Source organism: Pristiophorus japonicus, chromosome 15 (assembly GCF_044704955.1).
Source record: "Pristiophorus japonicus isolate sPriJap1 chromosome 15, sPriJap1.hap1, whole genome shotgun sequence".
In the NCBI taxonomy this organism is placed as follows: Eukaryota; Metazoa; Chordata; class Chondrichthyes; family Pristiophoridae; genus Pristiophorus; species Pristiophorus japonicus.
This window is the reverse complement of record NC_091991.1, coordinates 64,687,026-64,711,217: the sequence shown is the minus strand read 5'-3', so window position 1 is coordinate 64,711,217 and position 24,192 is coordinate 64,687,026. Positions and strand designations below refer to the sequence as shown.

At 44.6% G+C, this 24,192-nt stretch overlaps 2 protein-coding genes across 4 annotated transcripts in view; both read left to right on the top strand.

Annotated features, from left to right (window-relative positions):
- The first annotated feature begins 973 nt into the window (after window positions 1-973).
- Window positions 974-10,017, top strand: yars2 (tyrosyl-tRNA synthetase 2, mitochondrial). The gene is made up of 5 exons (XM_070901667.1): window positions 974-1,744; window positions 1,893-2,060; window positions 3,146-3,301; window positions 8,192-8,362; window positions 9,044-10,017. The coding sequence occupies exons 1-5, from the start codon at window positions 975-977 to the stop codon at window positions 9,207-9,209; spliced, it is 1,431 nt and encodes a 476-aa protein (XP_070757768.1). The 5' UTR covers window position 974; the 3' UTR covers window positions 9,210-10,017.
- Window positions 10,018-20,250: 10,233 nt separating this feature from the next.
- LOC139280818 (dynamin-1-like protein) overlaps window positions 20,251-24,192 on the top strand; it is a 68,977-nt gene continuing 65,035 nt past the window's right edge. For 2 of the 3 annotated variants that reach the window (XM_070900539.1, XM_070900538.1), the window contains exon 1: window positions 20,252-20,554. In XM_070900539.1, coding sequence (XP_070756640.1) covers window positions 20,453-20,554 — 102 coding nt within the window. In that variant the 5' untranslated portion in view covers window positions 20,252-20,452. Of the gene's footprint in view, window positions 20,555-24,192 lie in introns of all 3 variants that reach the window. The other variant, XM_070900541.1, reaches the window with a different exon arrangement.

The following is a 24,192-nucleotide window of genomic DNA, read 5'->3' as shown; positions in this document are numbered from 1 at the left end:
TGGATTATAGACACCAGCTTTATCCACAGGTTGTTGTTGGGCAGCAGGGGCTTGTGAAGGGTCAACCCTGAAAACCCATCTATTTGGAAAGCAACCAAAGGCTAGGTCAAATAGATGGGTTTTCAGGAGGTATTCAAATGTGGATGCTGGGCCATTTACGAGTGGCAGTGGGGACATGGAAATGTCAGAATTACTAATCCATGTGTGTGATTGTTTTCATCACTGAAGTCGGAAAAAAGGTCTGAGCTGAGAGAGGAGCATGAAGCAGAGAACAGACGAAAACCACAGCCGTGCTTTGCTACTGAATGAAATTTTATTGAAACTCTTGATGTCTTCATACATAGACACAATAAAAATTATAGCTGGATCCCTGGTTTACTTTTTAAGAAACATCCAGACTAGCGTCAACCCTGTTTGAAGTGATATAAAGTAAACTTTAGCACAGGAGCTAAATGAAGAAGTGTTCTGGTGAAGGGGGCCACTGGCCTGGCCAGTGGCTGCAGCAGCTCCTGTTTATTGTAACTAGGAGTTGAGCTTTTACCAGAACACTCTTTACAGGCCCCTACTGCCCAGCACTCATCATCATCATAGGCAATCCCTCGAAGTCGAGGATGACTTGCTTCCACTCTAACAGTGAGTTCTCAGGTGACTGAGCGGGAATTACAATCTCTGTCACAGGTGGGACAGACAGTGGTTGAAGGAAAGAGTGGTCGGGGAGCCTGGGTTGACGCACACTCCTTCTGCTGTCTACGCTTGATTTCTACATGCTCTCGGCGATGGGACTCGGGGTGCTCTTCCTCTATTTTGGGCGATCATGGGCGAGGGATTCCCAGGAGTCGGTGGGGTTTTTGCACTTTATCAAGGAGGCTTTGAGGGTGTCCTTGAAACGTTTCCTCTGCCCACTGAGGGCCAGCAGCATCCGGGTCTCCGCCACAGCGTCACCGATTCCCACAATGCCCCTGGAGGCTGCCAAGATGGCGGCGCCCATGGTGCGGAGATGCCCCGTGCCGCTCCTGTGTGCATTGCGGAGGCCAGGCTCGTTTCTTTCGGCCCTGGCCCGAGTCCGGAGCCGGTGCAAGAGCGGCGGGAACGTGCTGCAGCTTCACCAGCGAGGCATCTTCAAGGACATCTTCCCGGAAGCCGGCCCTCTGCAGCGGCTGCTCGAGTCCGGTGCCCAGACCCTGTACTGCGGTTTCGACCCCACCGCCGACAGCCTGCACGTCGGCAACCTGCTGGCCCTCGTCGGGCTGCTGCACTTCCAGCGGGCCGGCCACCGCGTCCTGGCGCTGCTGGGGGGAGCCACGGCTCGCCTAGGCGACCCAAGCGGCCGGAGCACCGAGCGGGAGGCGCTGAGCGCGGCCACGGTGCAGGACAACGCTCGGGCCATCCGCGAGGGGATCCTCGCCGTCTCCCGCAACCACCGTCTCTGCTTCTGCAGCGACGCCGAGGCCGCCAGTTTGGGGCCGCTCAGCGTCGTCAACAACTCGTCCTGGTACGAGGGGAAGGAGGTGGTGGGTTTCATGGACACGGTGGGGAGGCATTTTCGCATGGGCACCATGCTGAGCAGGCACAGTGTGCAGTCCCGGCTCAAGAGCCCCGAGGGCATGAGCTTGACCGAGTTCACTTACCAGATGTTTCAAGCGTACGATTTCTATTATTTAAATCAACATCACGACTGCAGGATCCAACTGGGAGGGACAGATCAACTGGGTAACATGATGTCTGGATACGAATTTATTCACAAGTAAAGCAAATCTTCCCCTTGAGTGTATTATTTGCAAGCATCTAAATTTATTGTATTTTTGAATTTGTGCATCTTTGTTTTCTATATATATCGAGGTTATTTTGAGTGATGTACTTTTCTTTATCAAACAAAACGAATAAACTTGTAGGATGACTGGGCAAGACGTCTATGGCATCATGGTACCACTTGTAACCAGTGCTTCAGGAGATAAACTGGGAAAAACTGCAGGAAATGCGGTATGGTTGAACAGGAGCAGGACTTCACCCTTTGAACTGTACCAGTATTTTGTCAGGCAACCGGACTCCAATATAGAAAGGCAAGCTCTTTCTACATACTTTTCAGACTGTTTTTAATTTCTGTGTTTGCATGATCTGCTATAACACACCAGTTTATTAACCCACACTGTTAGAGATCTTTATAGATGTCTGTTTTTTTGCTTCTTCCGGGAGGTTAGGAGGCGGGCAATGGTTTGCACAATTGCACCATACCCTTTTCCACTTTCTTTTTCATATATTTCCCACTTTTTTTAAAGTGACAGTTATATTGTTCATACTTACGTATCACTCCTAAAACACAAACATCAACTTTAATACCCAATAATTCAAAACAACTCTGCTCATTAAAGAGAGGATCCAGTGTTGTCGAAATATTTTGTGGTCTGACGCGAACGTTGTCTGGGAGTTGGCACAGTTTCTGCTCCCAGACTTCCATCGTCACTCATTAAGAGCCACCGTAGTGTGCATTTTGAAAGAGACGTTTCTCGAGCCAGAAATGATTTCAATTAAATGCTGGCATTTTGAGTCCAAACATTGCAACAATAATGAACTTGAGGCTTGGTGGACTCACTTTCCACCTGCACTGCTGTGCTCCAATTAGTCCTTAGTGACATGTCCTTGCCTTGTTTCATGATTTTTGTATGATGTAATCGTTATTTAAAACATAAAATTGCAACAAATGTTATTCCCGCTTTGAATGACCATCGACAGATGAGAAACTGTCCACATTTGCTGATTTTCTTTGGCTGCGTTTGAATTTTTTTGGAGGGCGGGTGGCCGACAGTCTGCGTGATCTAGACACACTATATATACACTTTTTCCCCCTTTTGTAGTTGACCCTGTGCATGTGAGTTTAGCTTTGGGGAAAAGAGTCCATTAATTTTTTTCCTCCTCACCACTGGGGGAGATATATGACCTACAATCTGTGCCCCTTCGTAGCAATGTAGAGAACTTGAAAGTTTGGTATCAGACGCCCCTTGCTTTGGAGCGCTAATGTAACAGCTCCTTCCAGTTACAGCAATATTTGTTCCAAATGTCGAGGTTTAATTTTATTTTACTTTTATGAAGTATTCACACTGTTAAATTATTTCTGCCTTTAACCAAACAGCAACTTTGATTTCTTTAGGTATCTGAAACTTTTTACCTTCATCCCACTTCCCGAGATTGAAAACATTATGATCAACCACAGAAACGATCCAGGAAAGCGCATTGCCCAAAAACGACTAGCAGCAGAAGTCACAAAATTGGTTCATGGCAAAGAAGGACTGGAGTCTGCCAAAAGGTGAGTATTGAGTATTGTGTATCAAACCCCTCGGAACAGAGATTTAGTTCCATCAGGCTTTGTCCCTACCCCCTTGAAGTATACATAGAAACATAGAAAATAGGTGCAGGAGTAGGCCATTCGGCCCTTCGAGCCTGCACCGCCATTCAATGAGTTCATGCTGAACATTGCAACTTCAGTACCCCATTCCTGCTTTCTCGCCATACCCCTTGATCCCCCTAGTAATAAGGACTACATCTAACTCCTTTTTGAATATATTTAGTGAATTGGCCTCAACAACTTTCTGTGGTAGAGAATTCCACAGGTTCACCACTCTCTGGGTGAAGAAGTTTCTCCGCATCTCGGTCCTAAATGGCTTACCCCTTATCCTTAGACTGTGACCCCTGCGAACATTCTTCCTGCATCTAACCTGTCTAAACCCATCAGAATTGTAAACGTTTCTATGAGATCCCCTCTCATTCTTCTGAACTCCAGTGAATACAAGCCCAGTTGATCCAGTCTTTCTTGATATGTCAGTCCCGCCATCCCGGGAATCAGTCTGATGAACCTTCGCTGCACTCCCTCAATAGCAAGAATGTCCTTCCTCAAGTTAGGAGACCAAAACTGTACACAATACTCCAGATGTGGCCTCACCAAGGCCCTGTACAACTGTAGTAACACCTCCCTGCTCCTGTACTCAAATCCCCTTGCTATGAAGGCCAACATGCCATTTGCTTTCTTAACCGCCTGCTGTACCATGACACCCAGGTCTCGTTGCACCTCCCCTTTTCCTAATCTGTCACCATTCAGATAATAGTCTGTCTCTCTGTTTTTACCACCAAAGTGGATAACCTCACATTTACTTCATCTGCCATGCATTTGCCCACTCACCTAACCTATCCAAGTCACTCTGCAGCCTCATAGCATCCTCCTCGCAGCTCACACTGCCACCCAACTTAGTGTCATCTGCAAATTTGGAGATACTACATTTAATCCCCTCGTCTAAATCATTAATGTACAATGTAAACAGCTGGGGCCCCAGCACAGAACCTTGTGGTACCCCACTAGTCACTGCCTGCCATTCTGAAAAGTACCCATTTACTCCTACTCTTTGCTTCCTGTCTGCCAACCAGTTCTCAATCCATGTCAGCACACTACCCCCAATCCCATGTGCTTTAACTTTGCACATTAATCTCTACTGTTGGACCTTGTCGAAAGCCTTCTGAAAGTCCAAATACACCACATCAACTGGTTCTCCCTTGTCCACAGTACTGGAAACATCCTCAAAAAATTCCAGAAGATTTGTCAAGCATGATTTTCCTTTCACAAATCCATGCTGACTTGAACCTATCATGTCACCTCTTTCCAAATGCACTGCTAATGACATCCTTAATAATTGATTCCATCATTTTACCCACTACCGATGTCAGGCTGACCGGTCTATAATTCCCTGTTTTCTCTCTCCCTCCTTTTTTAAAAAGTGGGGTTACATTGGCCACCCTCCACTCGATAGGAACTGATCCAGAGTTTATGGAATGTTGGAAAATGACTGTTAATGCATCTGCTATTTCCAAGGCCACCTCCTCAAGTACTCTGGGATGCAATCCATCAGGCCCTGGGGATTTATCGGCCTTCAATCCCATCAATTTCCCCAACACAATTTCCCAACTAATAAGGATTTCCCTCAGTTCCTCCTTCTTACCAGACCCTCTGACCCCTTTTCTATCCAGAAGGTTGTTTGTGTCCTCCTTAGTGAATACCGAACCAAAGTACTTGTTCAGTTGGGCTGCCATTTCTTTGTTCCCCGTTATGACTTCCCCTGATTCTGACTGCAGAAGACCTACGGTTGTCTTTACTAACCTTTTTCTCTTTACATATCTATAGAAGCTTTTGCAGTCCGTCTTAATGTTTCCTGCAAGCTTCCTCTCGTACTCTATTTTCCCTGCCTTAATCAAACCCTTTGTCCTCCTCTGCTGAGTACTAAATTTCTCCCAGTCCCCGGGTTCACTGCTATTTCTGGCCAATTTGTATGCCACTTCTTTGGCTTTAATACTATCCCTGATTTCCCTTGATAGCCACGGTTGAGCCACCTTCCCTTTTTTATTTTTACACCAGACAGGGATGTACAATTGTATAGACCCCTATGGCTGCAAGGAAGCAATAATATGTGGGGTCCTAACACCACTTAGCTCCTAGAAGCAGAAAAATAAATGACTGTCTGCCCTACAGCAGCTGATCTGTCCAAAATCCATGGAATATTCCTTCCAGAAGACGACTGAGTTTAATAAAAGCAGAAAGCAAGTGGGATGAGTTAGATATGTGACAGTGGCTCACCTCACTTCGCCACAGCATTTATGCTTAACCCCAGCAGTAACTCTGAATAATCGCAGTATGACCCTATCATTCCCCAATAACGTTTATCTCATTTATGTGTGTTTTAATGTTAAAACAAGACCAAAGGTAACGGGTACATTTTCAGCTGCTTATTTCCTGGCAGGGAGAATTTCATGGACCTTTTATAGTGTTTAGTAGTTATGTGATATTAGGAGGCGTGGCCAAAAGTTTGATGAGAGACGGGTTTTAAGGAGGATCTTTAAGGTGGCGAGGCAGAGGGATTTGGTAGGACAAAAAGTTCCTTTTAAACTGTGGCCACGCAGCGCACTTGATCCGGCTTTTAAATTGAAAAAAATCATGAATATACAGAATTTTGAATGGGCGGTGCAGTTCAAAGAAAAATTACAGGGAACGTTGTTAGTAGGACAAACAGAGTGGGGCACCTGGATGAAGGAATACCCCATGATCAACTTCAGTGAGAACCTCAATACCCTACTGTGCCTCTACAAATTTGCAGTTCTTTGTATTTTCCATAGTGACTGTTATGGTCCTGAGTTTGTGGTCTTGGTGATCCTTCATAAGTTAGCAAAGGGATTCAACTGTCTTAGTTCATAACACAAACTTAACACAATCACAATCACGAAGGAGGTGGTACTTAGTAAGATAATGGGATTAAAGGCAGATAAATCCCCTGGACCTGATGGCTTGCACTCTAGGGGCTTAAGAGAAGTAGCGGCAGGGATTGTGGATGCATTGGTTGTAATTTACCAAAACTCCCTGGATTCTGGGGTGGTCCCAGCAGATTGGAAAACTGCAAATGTAATGCCTCCATTTAAAAAAGGAGGCAGACAAAAAGTATCTGTGGTTGGGAAAATGTTGGAGTCCATTATTAAAGAAGCAGTAGTAGGACATTTGGAAAAGCGACATTTGGAAAAGCAACATTTGGTCAAGCAGAATTGGCATGGATTTATGAAAGAAGTCATGTTTGACAAATTTGCTGGAATTCTTTGAGGATGTAACGAACAGGGTGGATAAAGGGAAACCAGTGAATGTGGTGTATTTGGACTTCCAGAATGCATTTGAAAAGGTTACTGCACAAGATAAAAGTTCACAGGGTTGGGGGTAATATATTAGCATGGATAGAGGATTGGCTAACGAACAGAGAGTCGGGATAAATGGTTCATTCTTTGGTTGGCAATCAGTAACTAGTGGCGTGCCGTAGGGATCAGTGCTGGGACCCCAACTATTTACAATCTATATTAATGACTTGGATCTATATTAATAAGTGTAACATAGCCAAGTTTGCTGACGATACAAAGATGGGAGGAAAAGCAATGTGTGAGGAAATCTGCAAAAGAACATAGACAAGGTAAGTGAGTGGGCAGAAATTTGGCAGATGGGAGTATAATGTTGGAAAGTGTGAGGCCATGCACTTTGGCAGAAAAAAATCAAAGAACAAGTTATTATTTAAATGAAGAAAGATTGCAAAGTACTGCAGTATAGCGGGACCTGGGGGTACTTGTACATGAAACACAAAAGGATAGAATGCAGGTAAAGCAAGTGATCAGGATGTCCAATGGAATCTTGGCCTTTATTGCAAAGGGGATAGAGTATAAAAGCAGGGAAGTCTTGCTACAGTTATATAAAGGTATTGTTGAGGCCACACCTGGAATACTGCATGCAGTTTTGGTTTCCATATTTATGAAAGGATATACTTGCCTTGGAAGCAGTTCAGAGAAGATTCACTAGGTTGATTCTGGAGATGAGGGGGTTGACTTATGAGGAAAGGTTGAGGAGGTTGGGCCTCTACTCATTGGAATTCAGAAGAATGAGAGGTGATCTTATCGAAACGTATCAGATTATGAGGGGGCTTGACAAGGTGGATGCAGAGAGGATGTTTCCACTGATAGGGGAGACTCGAACTAGAGGGGCCGCCCATTTAAAACTGAGATGAGGAGAAATTTCTTCTCTGTGGGTTGTAAATCTGTGGCATTTGCTGCCTCAGAGAGCTGTGGAAGCTGGGACATTGAATAAATTTAAGACAGAAAGAGACAGCTTCTTAGGGGATAAGAGGTTATGCAGAGCGGGCAGGGAAGTGGACCTGAGTCCATGATCGGATCAGCCATGATCGTATTAAATGGCAGAGCAGGCTCGAGGGGCCGTATGGTCAATCCTGCTCCTATTTCTTATATTCTTATAAGCCACTGAATTCAATCTCCACTGGCAGTAATCACTCAACTTGCCCTATCTTGTATATATGGCCCAGTGATGCATCACTCTGTTTTCTTTTTAAAAGTGTCAGCTTGACTCTTGGTAGCAACCTCACCTTGGAATCAGAGTTGTGTTCAAATCCCACTCCAGGACTTGAGTTGTTGATGTGAGGACATGGGCTTTATCTCTGAGTAAGGGGTAGCCTGATGATGATTCAGCAGGACAGGAAAAAATTCCTTTATTGAGCTATGGGGCTACCAACCCTTCAAAAGTTAGTGTCTTCACTGCACCATCCAGCCCCATAACCAAATGCTAGACTATGTTTTACTGCTGCTGCTGCTCAATTTTTTTTCATCTCCTCTTCAGGTGTACAAGTGCACTCTATCATAGCAGTGTCGATGCCCTGGAGACCATGTCAGATGAAGAGCTACAAGAATTGTTTAAAGAAGCACCGTTCTCTGAGAATCTGCTTGAGCCAGGCACAACGGTGCTGGATCTTTGTCGTAAATCCAATGCTATCCCAGATGGACCCAGAGGGTATGTCTCTTGCGCAGAACTTTACCTCTCATCAATTGGCAAATACCTGTGGTCAGGAATGGATGGGGCAAAGAATCTCATCAAAGGCATCAATATACCAATCCTTTGTGATTTACTTCATCATTTATTCTTTGCAACCTTGATGGTGCTGTGCACAGTGGGCCTTAGCACTTGCATGGAATTTTACAGCACAGAAACAGGCTGTTTAGGATTCACCATTTAAAATATAAGTATACAGAGGAGTGCTGTATTTCTCTCTCAGCAAAACAGTATCCCCAACTGTGTGGGTGTGAATGTTTTACACTTCTATTTTCAAGGCCAATTATTGCTGTGACCCGCACTCACTAGAAACCTTACAACCAGCAAAGGGTTTGAGCTGGATTTAGACCTAGGTCCCAGATATGTCATTCAAACCCCTCTAGCTGATATTCTGATTTGAGTGCCATAAATTCTCACTATAGTATTATCTAATTGAGTAAGAATGGTTAGCATGTCACTGCCCATCTTTCTCTGTTGTTCGAACTGGGCATCAGTCAGCCATGGTTTTGATACAGCTGCCATTCTGTTGACAACTCTTTTGTTAGCGGTAATTTGAAATGGGAGTGGATTGGTTGCTGAAGGAGTGCTTCTCAAGAATATCCAAACTACATTAAAGTAACTTGTTTTCTTCTCCCACTCCAGGTACCAGATGATCACAGATGGTGGAATTTGGATTAATCACATACGAGTGACAAAACCAGAACAAGTGCTGGTTTTGCAGCAGCATATTTTGACAAATGGGCTATCGTTGCTTAGAGTTGGAAAGAAAAATTACCACATTGTGAAATGGCTCAGTATGGTAGTTTAGTCACTGAAGTTCATGGATGCTATTTTGTCGTTGTTGTGACATAGTATGGTCACGGCTTTCACTTTTAAAAACATTTTTGAGAAAGTCATGTGGAGAAATCTGAAGTCACATGGAGTTCTAAACATGCTATTGCCAAGGTTTAACTGGGAGAACATTTGTCCAGTAGCTGTAGAGATAACCACTAGAACCCAAATTGGAATCTTTTCCAAATTGTAATTTTGATACATTTACCCAAAACTACATAATATGAGTAAGAGGTTTTTGTCACTTTCCATCAGCAACATGCCTTTTCTTGGAAAGGGGCCACTATGCACTTTTCCTCTTGGTCAAACAATTACATTGGTGGGAGAAATATAAAGAAATTAGATGCTTCGATCGCATCATTATCCTCTCTGAAATGGAAGTGGGTGAACAACAGAGACCTCAATATGCACACTTGGTCCCAATTAAAGGATAGCTTTGTTAGTAAATTAGAATGTGCAGTGGATAGTAATCGAGATCTTTAACCAAATTGTAACATAACAGACAAAATTGCATTCATGAATGGATGGTGAGCTTTGAATTAGAATTTGCTGGTGTACCTTTCTGAACTTCAGGATTTCTGGAATCGGCTTTCAAGATCACTTGTGGCCATCTGTTTTATACGGCCACTGTACTATGTATAGACTTATGCTCACTGAGTGAGAGAGGCCATGAAGATGGCTACTGTGATCAGGGGACTAATGACTACACAAGGCTTTTTTTAAATAAATCTGCACATAATGTACAGCAATAAAATATGAAATGAATTAAAAGATGTGAATTTTAATTTGTACATCTGGATTTCTTTCAAGTGGATTTTTTTTAATGTGCTGCAATGACTGATATTTGGAGAGGGAAATGTACAATGGCCCATGGTAGCTGTTTAATTTGGATTGACCCCACCAAAAGGAGGTGGGAGCTATAGCTGAGTGCCAAAACATCACAATTCAAAGTCCTGCTTCAGAAAGGCCATGCAGATGACCTCTGTAATCAAGTGGCTAATTACTTTTTTTTTTTATTCGTTCACGGGCTGTGGGTGTCGCTGGCAAGGTCAACATTTATTGCTCATCCCTAATTGCCCTCGAGAATATGGTGGTGAGCCTTCTTTATAGCAAAGAGTATTCCTTGTAGCGGTTTGGTACACCTGAATGACTTGCTGGACCATTTTAAAGAACAGTTAAGAGTCAACCACATTGCTGTGGGTCTGGAGTCACAGGCCAGACCAGGTAAGGACAGCAGATTTCCTTCCCAAAAAGGATATTAGTGAACCAGATGGGTTTTTATGATAATCCGGTACTTTTATGGTCTCCACTACTGACACTAGCTTTTTATTCCAGATTTATTTAATTAACTGAATTTAAATTCCCCAGCTGCTGTGGTGGGATTTAAATTTATATCTCCGGATTTTTAGTCCAGGCCCCTGGATTACTAGTCCAGTAACATAACCACTATCCTACTGTTCCCTGATGCTACATAGAAAATAGGTGCAGGAGTAGGCCATTCGGCCATTCGAGCCTGCACCGCCATTCAATGAGTTAATGGCTGAACATGCAACTTCAGTACCCCATACCTGCTTTCTCACCATACCCTTTGATTCCCCCTAAGTAGTAAGGTGATAGGAAGGGACAATATGTATGAATATAAAGGGGCTGCAGGAGGGGTCAAAAATAAAAATCATGGTTTAAAAACTAGTATTAAAACACTCTACCTAAACGCACGCAGCATTCGAAATAAAGTAAATGAGTTGACGGCACAAATCATTACAAATGGGTATGATTTGGTGGCCATTACAGAAACGTGGTTGCAGGGTGGCCAAGACTGGGAATTAAACATACAGGGGTATCTGACAATTTGGAAAGATAGACAAGAAGGGAAAGGAGGTGGGGTAGCTCTGTTAATAAAGGATGATATCAGGGCAGTTGTGAGAGACGATATTGGCTCTAATGAACAAAATGTTGAATCATTGTGGGTGGAGATTAGAGATAGTAAGAGGAAAAAGTCACTGATGGGCGTAGTTTATAGGCCCCCAAATAATAATTTCACGGTGGGGCGGACAATAATCAAGGGAATAATGGAGGCATGTGAAAAAGGAACGGCAGTAATCATGGGGGATTTTAACCTACATATCGATTGATCAAATCGCACGGGGTAGCCTTGAGGAATTCATAGAATGCATATGAGATTGTTTCTTAGAACAGTATGTTACAGAATCTACAAGGGAGCAAGCTATCTTAGATCTGGTCCTGTGTAATGAGACAGGAATAATAAACGATCTTGTGGTAAAAGATCCTCTCGGAATGAGTGATCACAGTATGGTTGAATTTGTAATACAGATTGAGGGTGAGGAAGTAGTGTCTCAAATGAGCGTACTATACTTAAAGAGGACTACAGTGGGATGAGGGCAGAGTTGGCTAAAGTAGATTGGGAACACAGACTAAACGGTGACACAAATGAGGAACAGTGGAGGACTTTTAAGGAGCTCTTCATAGTGCTCAACAAAAATATATTGCAGTGAAAAAGAAGGGCGGTAAGAGAAGGGATAACCAGCCGTGGATAACCAAGGAAATAAAGGAGAGTATCAAATTAAAAACCAATGTGTATAAGGTGGCCAAGGTTAGTGGGAAACTAGAAGATTGGGAAAATGTTAAACGACAGCAAAGAATGACTAAGAAAGCAATAAAGATGGGGAAGATAGATTACGAATGTAAACTTGCGCAAAACATAAAAACAGATAGTAAAAACTTTTACCGATATATAAAACGGAAAAGAGTGACTAAAGTAAATGTTGGTCCCTTAGAAGATGAGAAAGGGGATTTAATAATGGGAAATGTGGAAATGGCTGAGACCTTAAACAATTATTTTGCTTCGGTCTTCACAGTGGAAGACACAAAAACCATGCCAAAAATTGCTGGTCACGGGAATGTGGGAAGGAAAGACCTTGAGACGATCACTATCACTAGGGGGGTAGTGCTGGACGGGCTAATGGGACTCAAGGTAGACAAGTCCCCTGGTCCTGATGAAATGCATCCCAGGGTATTAAAAGAGATGGCGGAAGTTATAGCAGATGCATTCGTTATAATCTACCAAAATTCTCTGGACTCTGGGGAGATGCCATTGGATTGGAAAGCAGCTAATGTAACGCCTCTGTTTAAAAAAGGGGGCAGACAAAAGGCAGGTAACTATAGGCCGGTTAGTTTAACAATTCCGTAGTGGGGAAAGTGCTTGAAGCTATCATTAAGGAAGAAATAGCGGGACATCTAGATAGGAATAGTGCAATCAAGCAGACGCAACATGGATTCATGAAGGGGAAATCATGTTGAACTAATTTACTGGAATTCTTTGAGGATATAACGCGCATGGTGGATAGAGGTGTACCGATGGATGTGGTGTATTTAGATTTCCAAAAGGCATTCGATAAGGTGCCACATAAAAGGTTACTGCAGAAGATAAAGGTATGCGGAGTCAGAGGAAATGTATTAGCATGGATCGAGAATTGGCTGGCTAACAGAAAGCAGAGAATCGGGGTAAATGGGTCCTTTTCGGGTTGGAAATCGGTGGTTAGTAGTGTGCCATAGGAATCGGTGCTGGGACCACAACTGTTTACAATATACATAGATGACCTGGAAGAGGGGACAGAGTGTAGTGTAACAAAATTTGCAGATGACACAAAGATTAGTGGGAAAGCGAGTTGTGTAGAGGACACAGAGAGGCTGCAAAGAGATTTAGATAGGTTAAGCGAATGGGCTAAGGTTTGGCAGATGGAATACAATGTCGGAAAATGTGAGGTCATCCACCTTGGGAAAAACAGTAAAAGGGAATATTATTTGAATGGGGAGAAATTACAACATGCTGCAGTGCAGAGGGACCTGGAGGTCCTTGTGCATGAAACTCTTTTTGGACATGAATCCCAAAAAGTTAGTTTGCAGGTGCAACAGGTAATCAGGAAGGCGAATGGAATGTTGACCTTCATTGCGAGAGGAGTACAAAAGCAGGGAGGTCCTGCTGCAACTGTACAGGGTATTGGTGAGGCCGCACCTGGAATACTGCGTGCAGTTTTGGTCACCTTACTTAAGGAAGGATATACTATCTTTGGAAGGGGTACAGAGACCATTCACTAGGCTGATTCCCGAGATGAGGGGGTTACCTTATGATGATAGATTGAGTAGACTGGGTCTTTACTCGTTGAAGTTCAGAAGGATGAGGGGTGATGCTATAGAAACATTTAAAATAATGAAGGGGATAGACAGGATAGAGGCAGAGAGGTTGTTTCCACTGGTCGGGGAGACTAGAACTAGGGGGCACAGCCTCAAAATACGGGGGAGCCAATTTAAAACCGAGTTGAGAAGGAATTTCTTCTCCCAGAGGGTTGTGAATCTGTGGAATTCTCTGCCCAAGAAAGCAGTTGAGGCTAGCACATTGAATATATTCAAATCACAGATAGATAGATTTTTAAGCAATAAGGGAATTAAGGGTTATGGGGAGCGGGAGGGTAAGTGGAGCTGAGTTCACGGCCAGATCAGCCGTGATCTTGTTGGGTGGCGGAGCAGGCTCGAGGGGCTAGATGGCCTACTCCTATTCCTAATTCTTATGTTCTTATTAATGTTGGGGAAGTCCAGAACCAGGGGTCACAGTCTAAGAATAAGGGGTAAGCCATTTAGGACCGAGATGAGGAGAAACTTCTTCACCCAGAGAGTGGTGAACCTGTGGAATTCTCTCCCACAGAAAGTTGTTGAGGCCAATTCACTAAATATATTCAAAAAGGAGTTAGATGTAGTCCTTACTACTAGGGGGATCAAGGGGTATGACGAGAAAGCAGGAATGGGGTACTGAAGTTGCATGTTCAGCCATGAGTTCATTGAATGGCGGTGCAGGCTCAAAGGGCCGAATGGCCTACTCCTGCACCTATTTTCTATGTTTCTATGACTACATCTAACTCCTTTCTGAATATATTTAGTGAATTGGCCTAATCAACTTTCTGTGGTAGAGAATTCCACAGGTTCACGACTCTCTTGAGTGAAGTTCTCCTCATCTCGGTCCTAAATGGCTTACCCCTTATCCTTAGACTGTGACCCCTGGTTCTGGACTTCCCCAACATTGGGAACATTCTTCCTGCATCTAACCTGTCTAAACCCGTCAGAATTTTAAATGTTTCTATGAGATCCCCTCTCATTCTTCTGAACTCCAGTGAATACAAGCCCAGTTGATCCAGTCCTTCTTGATATGTCAGTCCCGCCATCCCGGGAATCAGTCTGGTGAATCTTCGCTGCACTCCCTCAATAGCAAGAATGTCATTCCTCAAGTTAAAAGACCAAAACTGTACACAATACTCCAGGTGTGGCCTCACCAAGGCCCTGTACAACTGTAGCAACACCTCCCTGCCCCTGTACTCAAATCCCCTCGCTATGAAGGCCAACATGCCATTTGCTTTCTTAACCGCCTGCTGTACCTGCATGCCAACCTTCAATGACTGATGTATCATGACATTCAGGTGTCATTGCATCTCCCCTTTACCTAATCTGTCACCATTCAGATAATTGTCTGGCTCTCTGTTTTTACAACCAAAGTGGATAACCTCACATTTATCCACATTATACTTCATCTGCCATGCATTTGCCTACTCACCTAACCTATCCAAGTCACTCTGCAGCCTCATAGCATCCTCCTCGCAGCTCACACTGCCACCCAACTTAGTGTCATCCGCATACATACAAGGTATTTAAAAAAATAATAATTTGGAATAGGAGTTGCCTGAATACTTGAAGATGAGTTCAGACAAATGAGCTTCTCTCAGATTATCATCTAGAGGAAAACAATATTCTGGATAACTTAGAATAAAACTGCTCAATCCCAAAAAATTGGATGTATCCATATGCCTTGGTGGAGATATTTGTAAATGAAAACATAGACTCAAGAAATTTGCTGTGTATTTTTCCAACTGGAAAGAATCTGTTGAAGGTTGTCGGGGCAATTCCATCTTTATACAGCAGTTACTCAGCTCTGCACAGATTGGCAACTCAAAAAGGCCAGTGCTTGCTGGAGTTCAGAGACCGAATTTTTGAGTGACCCTTTGAAAGCACAGATTGGTATATAGGATAGGTTCTCAATCAGCAGCATGTTGGGAGATGGACTCCAGCAATCTCATCTAAGCACATCTGTGCTTTGATACTGATGAAATTTTATTGAAAACCTTGATGTATTCATGTCATAAAACATAAACTCACAGAATGTAATGGAATTGTCAATTAACAGATTAGTTGCTCAATTATTTCTTCTGGCTGTTGCTGCAATTCTATGCGTTGTGAGTGTTTTTACATACTAAATAGGGAAGCACTATTTTGCTAACAAAGGCTTGTGTACAAACCAGTTGCTTCTAGACATGGGTGTCCTAGCAGACAGGGACCAAAGACAATGGCTTCGGTTTTCCCAATATTTAATTGAAAATTTCTGCTCATCCAATACTGGATGTCGGACAAGCAGTCTGATAATTTAAAGACAGTGGAGCGGTCGAGTGAAGTGATAGTGAGGTAGAACTGGGTGACAGTGTACATGTGAAAACGGACACCATTTTTGCATGATGTTGCCGAGGGGCAGCATGCAGATAAGTAGGAGGGGGCCAAGAATAGATTCTTGGGGGACACCAGAGGTAACAGCATGGGAACAGGAAAAGAAGCCCTTGCAGGTGAATCTCTGGCTACGATTGGATAGATAAGAATGGAGCCAGACGAGTGCAGTTTCAACCAACTGGGCGATGTGAAGAGGTGTTGGAGGAGGAAGGTATGATCAACCATGTCAAAGGCTGCAGACAGGTCAAGAAGAACAAGGAGGAATAGTTTACCATTGTCACAGTCACTTAGGATGTCATTTGTGACTTTGATAACAGCCGTTACGGTACGGTCGTCACTGAAATCTGGCAACTGTTGCAGCCACAACTGCAACCTCAGAGCACGGCAAGAACTGTATTGCCAGTGGCTGCGAAGGTAGCCATGGCTATTAACTTTTGTGCGTCTGGCTCCTAGGCTGGTGCTGGACACATTGGGCCTGAAATTCCAGCCTCACCGGGTCCGTGCGGAGTATGTACGGACCTGGGTAGGCATTGTAAAAGAGCACCGAAAACCGGCTTTTCTGATCGGTGAAGTTCTAACTTGATCATGGCAGCAAGGACATTTGCATGGGCAAGATTGCGCTATTTGCCCATCTCTTGCCCAGTGAATGTCTTTAAAACTCTTGCGTCTGGTAAAAACAGGCGCATGGCCTACTTTATAAAAGAATAAAAAAAATTTTTTTTTTTTTTTTTTTAAATCGGTATATTTTTTCTAACTAACTTTAATTGAAATTAATTATGTAAGGTTTTTTATTTTTATTTTTTTCTTATTAATAGCAATGAGAACTTGTAGATACGAGTTCTCATTGGTGACTGCGTCCGAACATCAAAGACGGGAGCACGCTCCGATGCGTGGTTAAAGAAGGCCTCCCCACCGGAATCGCAGGCGCCTCAGATACCACCAGATAAATTTGTTAAAAATTCTCAGGTCGGAGGCGTTCGTCCGAAAGACTCTGACCAGAATTTCAGGCCCATTAGCAACATCTTGTAGTTTGCAGTGCACTGAGGTCACTGAGGCTCAATATTTAAAGGGATAATTTTATTTTATTCCTTTATACCAGGGAGAAGCAGGTGGAGCAAGCATGAGGGTTTGCAAGGATTGCCAGCTTCTTCATGTTGTAGGGTGCCATTGACTGCATGCATGTTGCTTTGCCTGCACCTCATGTCAACTCTGCCATGTACCTGAACCAAAAGGGATTCCAGTCCCTCAGCAGGCAGTTGGTGTGTGATCACAGGCAGCGCATCATGTTGATTAATGCTTAGTATCCTGGCAGCAGTCATTCTGTGACAATCCTCTGTGCCTGCGGTCTTTCAACCACCATGGTAAATCAAAGGGTGGCTAGTGGACAACATGGCTCATGACTCTGGTTCATAATCCACGCGCACGTGCACAGCAGGCATACAATGAGAGCTATGCTGCCACAAGGCATCTGATAGAGCAGGCCATTGGCATCCTGAAGCAACGATTCCACTGCCTGCAGTACTCAACTGAGTGGGTCTCAAGATTTGTTGTGGTATGTTGCACAACCTGGCCATTATGAGGGAACAACCCTTGCCACCAGCTGTCAGCTGAGAAGGAGAAGCACTAGGAGGAAGTGGTGCTGGAAGAGGAAGGGAGGTTGAAACCTCGACAGACCCAGACACAGGTCTATGTGTGAACAACTAATTCAACAGTGATACTTGTAATCTCAATCCCATTTCCCCATTCACCAACAGTCCCACACTCCTTATCTTCCCTCTGTCACTGACAAACCCATCGTCCTCTTGGCCACAGTACAAAAATAAGCGCCACCAGAAAATATATATTCAAAGGCAAATTTATAAATGAAATGCCATATTGCCTACAAATGTAAACTAATCACCTTTGTGCATTCCCTGAGTGCCTGTCTTCTGTGTGCTTTTGCCTGCCCCAGTGCTCCTACAAAGTGCTACCCCAGTGTCTGCAGCATGGCTGGTGGAAGGCTGCTTGTGCTGCAATGGAAGCTGAGACATCGGCCATCAGACGCTGCACCATGGTTGGCCCCACAAGTGTGTTGACGGAGCTGGCCATCCGCTCCGTGCTGGAAAGGATGGGCTCCAAGCTCTGCGCAAAGCCCTGTGCCAAGTTGGTGCCAGACTCCTCCATGCTCCTTGACATTGTAGGCAAGCTTTCTGGCAGGCCTCCCAATGCACCAAACAGTTTGGTGTGAATACCCATCAGCCTTTTTCTGTAGCCTGGCCCATCAAAATCCTCATCTGAGTTCTCTGCAGCAGAACTAGCGTGTGACCTCGCTCTCCGGCAATCTGGAATCTACACTCTCCTTTCCCCCTGCCCTGGCTGCAGCACACTTGTGCCCGGTATCATAACATGTGCAGATCCTGCCCCTATGCTATCGTCTAAATTATGTGCAGTGTCAGTGCTAGTGGCTGCAAATGTGAAATAGAGTGACGGTGTGTCTTCATCATTACTGTCTTCTTGCTGTGTCACCACTGCCTGGGCAGGTTGCAGTTCTTGGGTATCTGAAATGAAAAAAGGGATAAAGGTTGGGGAGAGGAGAAAGTAAGAAGTGTGTGCTTACACATTCTGCAGCTTGTAAGTCAGAAAGATTTAGGGATGAGGGTGAAGTGTTGTATGAGGAGGAGTATTAGGTATGAGGGCACCGTCATCTTCAATGGCTTCAGCCCTGCCGATGGCCACAGCCTCAGCAATGACACTTCCCACAATGGCCAGCAAATCTCCTCCATGGGAATTAGAGCATGCAAGCGCGCCTCTCCCCCTCCAGTTAGTTCCTTCTGTCTCCGGTTGGGGGATACCTTTTCCTGCAAAAGAGGGAAGTGTGTCAGTGAGTGTTTTGCAATCTATTTAGATAACGTGGCTATTATGATTGAAAAGCTGGCAGTTTTTGCAAGCTGCGGGTGTGAGGCTAACAACAATGCTATTTGTGAGAGGGTGAGGTGAAGCATACAATGTTAGGTATGAGATTGTTGATAGGTGAGTGATAGGGGTGTGGTGAATTGAGCAGTGGCTGAGGCTCGTAGTGCAGTTGTAGGATATGGCATTTGGAGATGGATTCACTTACCTTAAGAACTCGTGTGAGGTCATTACATTTCTTTTGGCATTGCATCCAGGCCCTTGGGGCTGCACTCCAGGCATTAACCTCTGTTGCATCTATCAGTTCCCACTGCCTTCTCATCGTATGTCTGGAGGGCCCCCTGCCCCCTGAGGATACAGGACATCTCTCCTCCTTTCCACCTCTTCCACCAAGACCTTCAGTGCAGTGTCCGAAAATCTGGGGGCTCGCTCTGTCCCAGGTGGGATTCAGTTGCAGAATGACTCCCAGCACCTGCTGCAGCCACAATGTACCTCCCCTTGAAGAGGTGCAGGCTAGCTTTAAGTAGTGCAAATTACTAACCATATCGGTTCCCCTGCTGATGTGTGCAGTCAATGAACAGCGCATGGAGGCTGGCTGCACGCAGAAATAGTTAGAATTAGCGGGCAGCACAATGTTGGCGTGCTGCCTTAATTCCATTCAATGGGCGTAGGTTAATCGCGCATCCCGATCCCCGCAGCTGTTTTCGGGAGCTAACCAATTTATAGCCCATAGTTTTGCGAACATTTTCTTGTGATGTGGGGTGAGTTTGTTAGTGGAGAGGCGGTTTGTTGATATTTCGGATGGAAACTCCTCCTCCTCCTCAGAATGTACTCTCTCAATAATTTGATCTTTGGAATGGGCAGCATAGAAACAGTAGTGGGCCATTCAATCCCTGTTGCCTGTTCAGCCATTCAATTAGATCATGGCTAATCTATATCTTGATTCCAGGTAAAACTTCAAAAAAGACGAAAATGAAACATCTGACAGCTACTCATAGTTCATTGAGTGAAATGATAAGACATGAAGGTGGCACTAAAAAATAAACACTCAGTTTTGATTGATTACATACCAGACAATATTGCCGTGATTCGGTAACCAACCCACGCCGAAACTGATTCAGCTGAAATGAAAGTGAAAACGATCCATATTCTGGATACTTTAAATTGGTTAGAAACAACGAAACGTGGCAATTTTCTATAATACTTTAAATGCAATGTATTTAATCGTTTCGTAGATCCACTGTAATCATTTTCCATTTTGAGCATAAAACTCATTTTAGTATTGAAAAAGTCTTTTAGTTTCAAGTGAGTTTTTTTTTAGAAAACATTGTCACATTACAGAAACCGTGATGTGAATTGAGGTGGGAATTTTCTTTATGCTGCGTGACATACAGACAATAGAGGTTATATTTAGCTATAAAAAAAACTCCGACTGTCGCTGGAGAGGAGCAAAACTTCACACAGGTCAAAACATCACAGGTCCTTTCAATTCGAACACAGCTTACGAAGGGGGTGATGGGAGTTGTGGTTTAAACTTTGACTTTCACCGGACCAGGAAACAAACTACAATTCCTGGCGTGCGCGTGCGCAGTGTCGGCGCTGGCCCGGGCCCCGGACAGCGGCCTGTTTCTCCTGTGGCTGGATCGAGCGGGACTGCGGCCGGCAATGGCGACAGTTTGAAGCACGATAAACGGTCGCTCAGCGAGAGACAGTTGGGCCTCACCCAGACACAAAGAAGTCGATCGTTGGTTTTATTAGCAGCGAGCAGCGATGGAGGCGCTGATTCCTGTCATCAACAAGCTGCAGGAAGTGTTTAACACGGTCGGGGCCGATATCATCCAACTGCCGCAGATCGTGGTGGTGGGGACACAGGTAACCAGCCCGGGGGGGAGAGGGCCGCAGCTCTCACTCCGATATCAGCCCAGGGGCTTTGCCCAAATTCTTCATTTCCTCTTTAACCTGCCATGTATTTCCAGCATTTCTTTTACATTTCGGATTTTCAGCATCGGTAGTGTTTTGACTTCTATTTCAATTCGCGTTCACGGCGTCCTCAGCAACAACTTTTCTGTTCATGTACAAAAAATCCCAAGGCCCTTTGCAGAGGAGAACAAAAAGCTAAAGGGGGGCGGATGCCGAGACCATGCCAGAGAGTTCAGGAGAGGTGACTGAAGGTTGAGTTGAACGGTTGGATTTTGAGAAGCTTTCTAAAGGAAGTCGGAGGGGTGGGGAGGTTCTGCCATCGCTGGTGAGGCGAAAGAATATAAGAACATAAGAAATAGTAGCCTTTTGGCCGCTCGAGCCATTTAATAAGATCATGGCTGATCTGATCCTGGACTCCGCTCCACTTCCCTGCCCACTCCCCATAACCCTTTATTCCCTTATCGCTCAAAAATCTGTCTATGTCCACCTAGGGGAGGTCAGAGTTGGAAGACAGAAGGTTGAAGGAAGGGAAGGGCATTCGGTTGCAGAAGTACAGAGGAGTGAAGCTTTGGAAGTATCTCTTTAGGGGATCAGAAGCCAGTGTAGGTTAGTGAGGATAGGATGATTGATGGGACAGACAACTGGCAGCTGAGTTTTTGACAAGTTGGAATTTATGGAATGTGGACAATGGAAGGCAGGAAGAACATTGGAGCAATCAAATTCAATGTGACAGAGGTGTGGATAAGGGAGTAGGGGGCGGAGGTGTGCAATGTTGCACAAGTGGAAGTAATTTTGGTGACTTAGAGGATGCGTTCTTTAAAGCTCCGTTCAAAATCAAACACGTATACAAGGTTTTATCCAGCTGGAGTGATTGACTCGAGAGGGATTTGAATCAATGGGAAGTGAGCAGAGTTTATGGCAGGAGCCAAAACTTTGACTTTGATCGTTCCAAAGTTCAGTTGAAAGAAGTTTCAATTCATTTAAGACTACATTTCAGACAGACAGAGAAGTGGTTGTGGGATTGAGAGACGTGGTGGAGAGGGAGAACCAGGTGTCATCACTCCACAGATGGAAGATGGTTCCTTATCTGTAGATTGTGTCACCAAGGAGTAGCACATAGATGAGTAAGAGGAGGTCTTGAAGAATAGATCTTTTGGGAACTTGAAGTGGCAAGAGAGAAGGATTCTTTCTTCTGTGGATGTGGGTGATGTTGCCAAGGCAGCATTTATTGCCTATCCCTAGGTACCCTGCTGCTGTATCCTAACTCGCACCTGGTCCCATTACCCTTATGCTCGCTGACCTACATTGGCTCCTAGTTAAACAACACCTCAATTTTAAAATTCTCATCCTTGTTTCAAATCCCTCCATCGCCTCGCCCCTCCCTATCTCAATAACCTCCTCCATCCCTACAACTCTCCGAGATCTCCGCACTCCTCCAATTCTGGCCTCTTGCTCATCCCTGATTTTAATCACTTCATCATTGGCGGCTGCCAAGGTCCGAAGCTCTGGAATTCCCTCCCTAAACCTTTCTGCCTCTCTACCCCTCTTTCCTCCTTTAAGATGCTCCTTAAAACCTAACTCTGACCAAGTCTGCCCTAGTATTTCCTTATGTGGCTCGGTGTCAAATTTTGTTTTATAATACTCCTGTGAAGCGCCTTATGACATTTTACTACGTTAAAGGTGCTATATAAATATAAATTGTCAGTGTTGGTCTGAGAAGGTCTTTTTTTTAAACTGCTGCAATCCCTAAGGTGATGGTGCTGCCAGAATGGTGTTAATTAGGTGGTTCCAGGATATTGACCCAGAGGTGTAAAGATAATGAAGGAATATGCCTGTTAGGATGCAGTGTGACTTAGAGAGGAACTTGGAGATGATGATGTTCCTACAACAATGCTTTAATTGTTTTTCTGGCTGGTAGAATTTGCGGGGGAGGGGTCTTCTGTTGAAGTAACCTTGCTAAGTTGCTACAGTGCATTCTGTAAATCATATACACGGCAGCCATAGTACACATGACAGATGGATATTGTGTCCAGTGGGAGGCGGTCACTGATCATGTAGACTGCTTTGTCCTGGATGGCATTGAATTCCTTAAGTGTTGTTGTGGCTGCACGCTCCAGGCAAATGGTGAGCATTCTATCAATTGTGATTTGAGCCTTGTAGGTGACAAGAGGCTTCGAGGGCTCAGGAGGTGAGCCACTTATTACAGAGTACCCAGCCTCTGCCTGGCTCCTATAGCAATGGTGTTGATATATCTGATTGTTAAGCTTCTGGTTGATGATGAGACACAAGATGTGGGAAGGTGAGGGACTTGGCAATGGTGCTATTGAAGGCCAGGGGGAGATGGATGGGCTTTCTCTTGTTTGAGATGGTAATTTCCTGGTAGTTATGTGTTGGGAATGTACCTGCCGTTTGTCAGCCCAAGCTAGGATGTCAGCGTCCTGCTGTAGGCTAGCACAGGCTACTGCATTTTTGGAGGAAATGATAATAGAGCTAAACATTGTGCAATATTTAGCAAACAGCCCCAGTCCTTACCTTGGGTGGGAAAGTCATTGATGAAGTAACTGGCTGAGGACGCTTCCCTGAGGAGCTCCTCCAGTGATGTCTTGGGGTGTGATGATTGGCCTCCGTTAACCTAATCACCTTCCATTCTGTCAAATATGACACCAGCCACTGAAGGGGTTTCCCTTTGGGTCCCACTGACTTTATTTTTGGTAGGGCTCCTTGGTTTAGTCATGGGCAGCTATTCTCCCTACTCTTCTGGCAGTCACCTTGTGTCCATGTCTGGATTAAGGCTGTGGTGAGAACTGGAGCTGACTGGTTCTGTGGGAACCGAAACTGAGCATTGGTAAGCATGTTGTTCGTTGATACATGTAGCATGTTGGCACTATTGATGACTCCTTCAGTCACTTTACTGATAATTAGCAAGAGGCTCATGGGGTGGTAATTGGCTGGGCTGTTTTTTGTAGATATGAGGGCAGTCTTCCACATTGTCAGGTAGATGCCAGGGTCATAGCTGTACTGGAACAGCTTGACCTCGGAAAACAGCTAGCTGTGGTGCGCAGGTCTTCAACGCTGCAGGTGGGATGTTGTCAGGGCCCAGTGCGCTAAGCTACTCAGCACTTTTAGCTGAATACACTTGTAAGCACTTGAGCCTTGTTCCTTGCACTCATGTGCCTGCAATAGGTAGGCTGGTAAGGTTGAGGTCAAGGTTGTTGCTGGAGATGCACCGGCTTCATACAGATAGTTAGGAATGCAACCACCTAAGGGTAGTCCCATATGGCTGGACAATGGAGGAGAGGTGGTTGAGAAGAATTGACTAGTTGATCATATCAGACACTGTAGTGAAGTCTAGGGGGACTTTAATGTACATATGGATTGGGCTAACCAAACTGGTAGCAATACGGTGGAGGAGGATTTCCTGGAATGTATTAGGGATGGTTGTCTAGACCAATATGTTGAGGAACCAACTCGAGGGCTGGCCATCCTAGACTGGGTGATGTGTAATGAGAAAGGACTAATTAGCAATCTTGTTGTGCGAGGCCCCTTGGGGAAGAGTGACCATAATATGGTAGAATTCTTTATTAAGATGG

Excerpts from the sequence above, each read along its gene's own strand:
- yars2 (XM_070901667.1), top strand. The coding sequence starts at position 975 with ATGGCGGCGCCCATGGTGCGGAGATGCCCCGTGCCGCTCCTGTGTGCA. Across the intron at positions 1,745-1,892 it reads GGATACGAATTTATTCACAA|GATGACTGGGCAAGACGTCT; the intron begins GTAAAGCAAATC and ends ATAAACTTGTAG. Across the intron at positions 8,363-9,043 it reads ATCCCAGATGGACCCAGAGG|GTACCAGATGATCACAGATG; the intron begins GTATGTCTCTTG and ends CTCCCACTCCAG.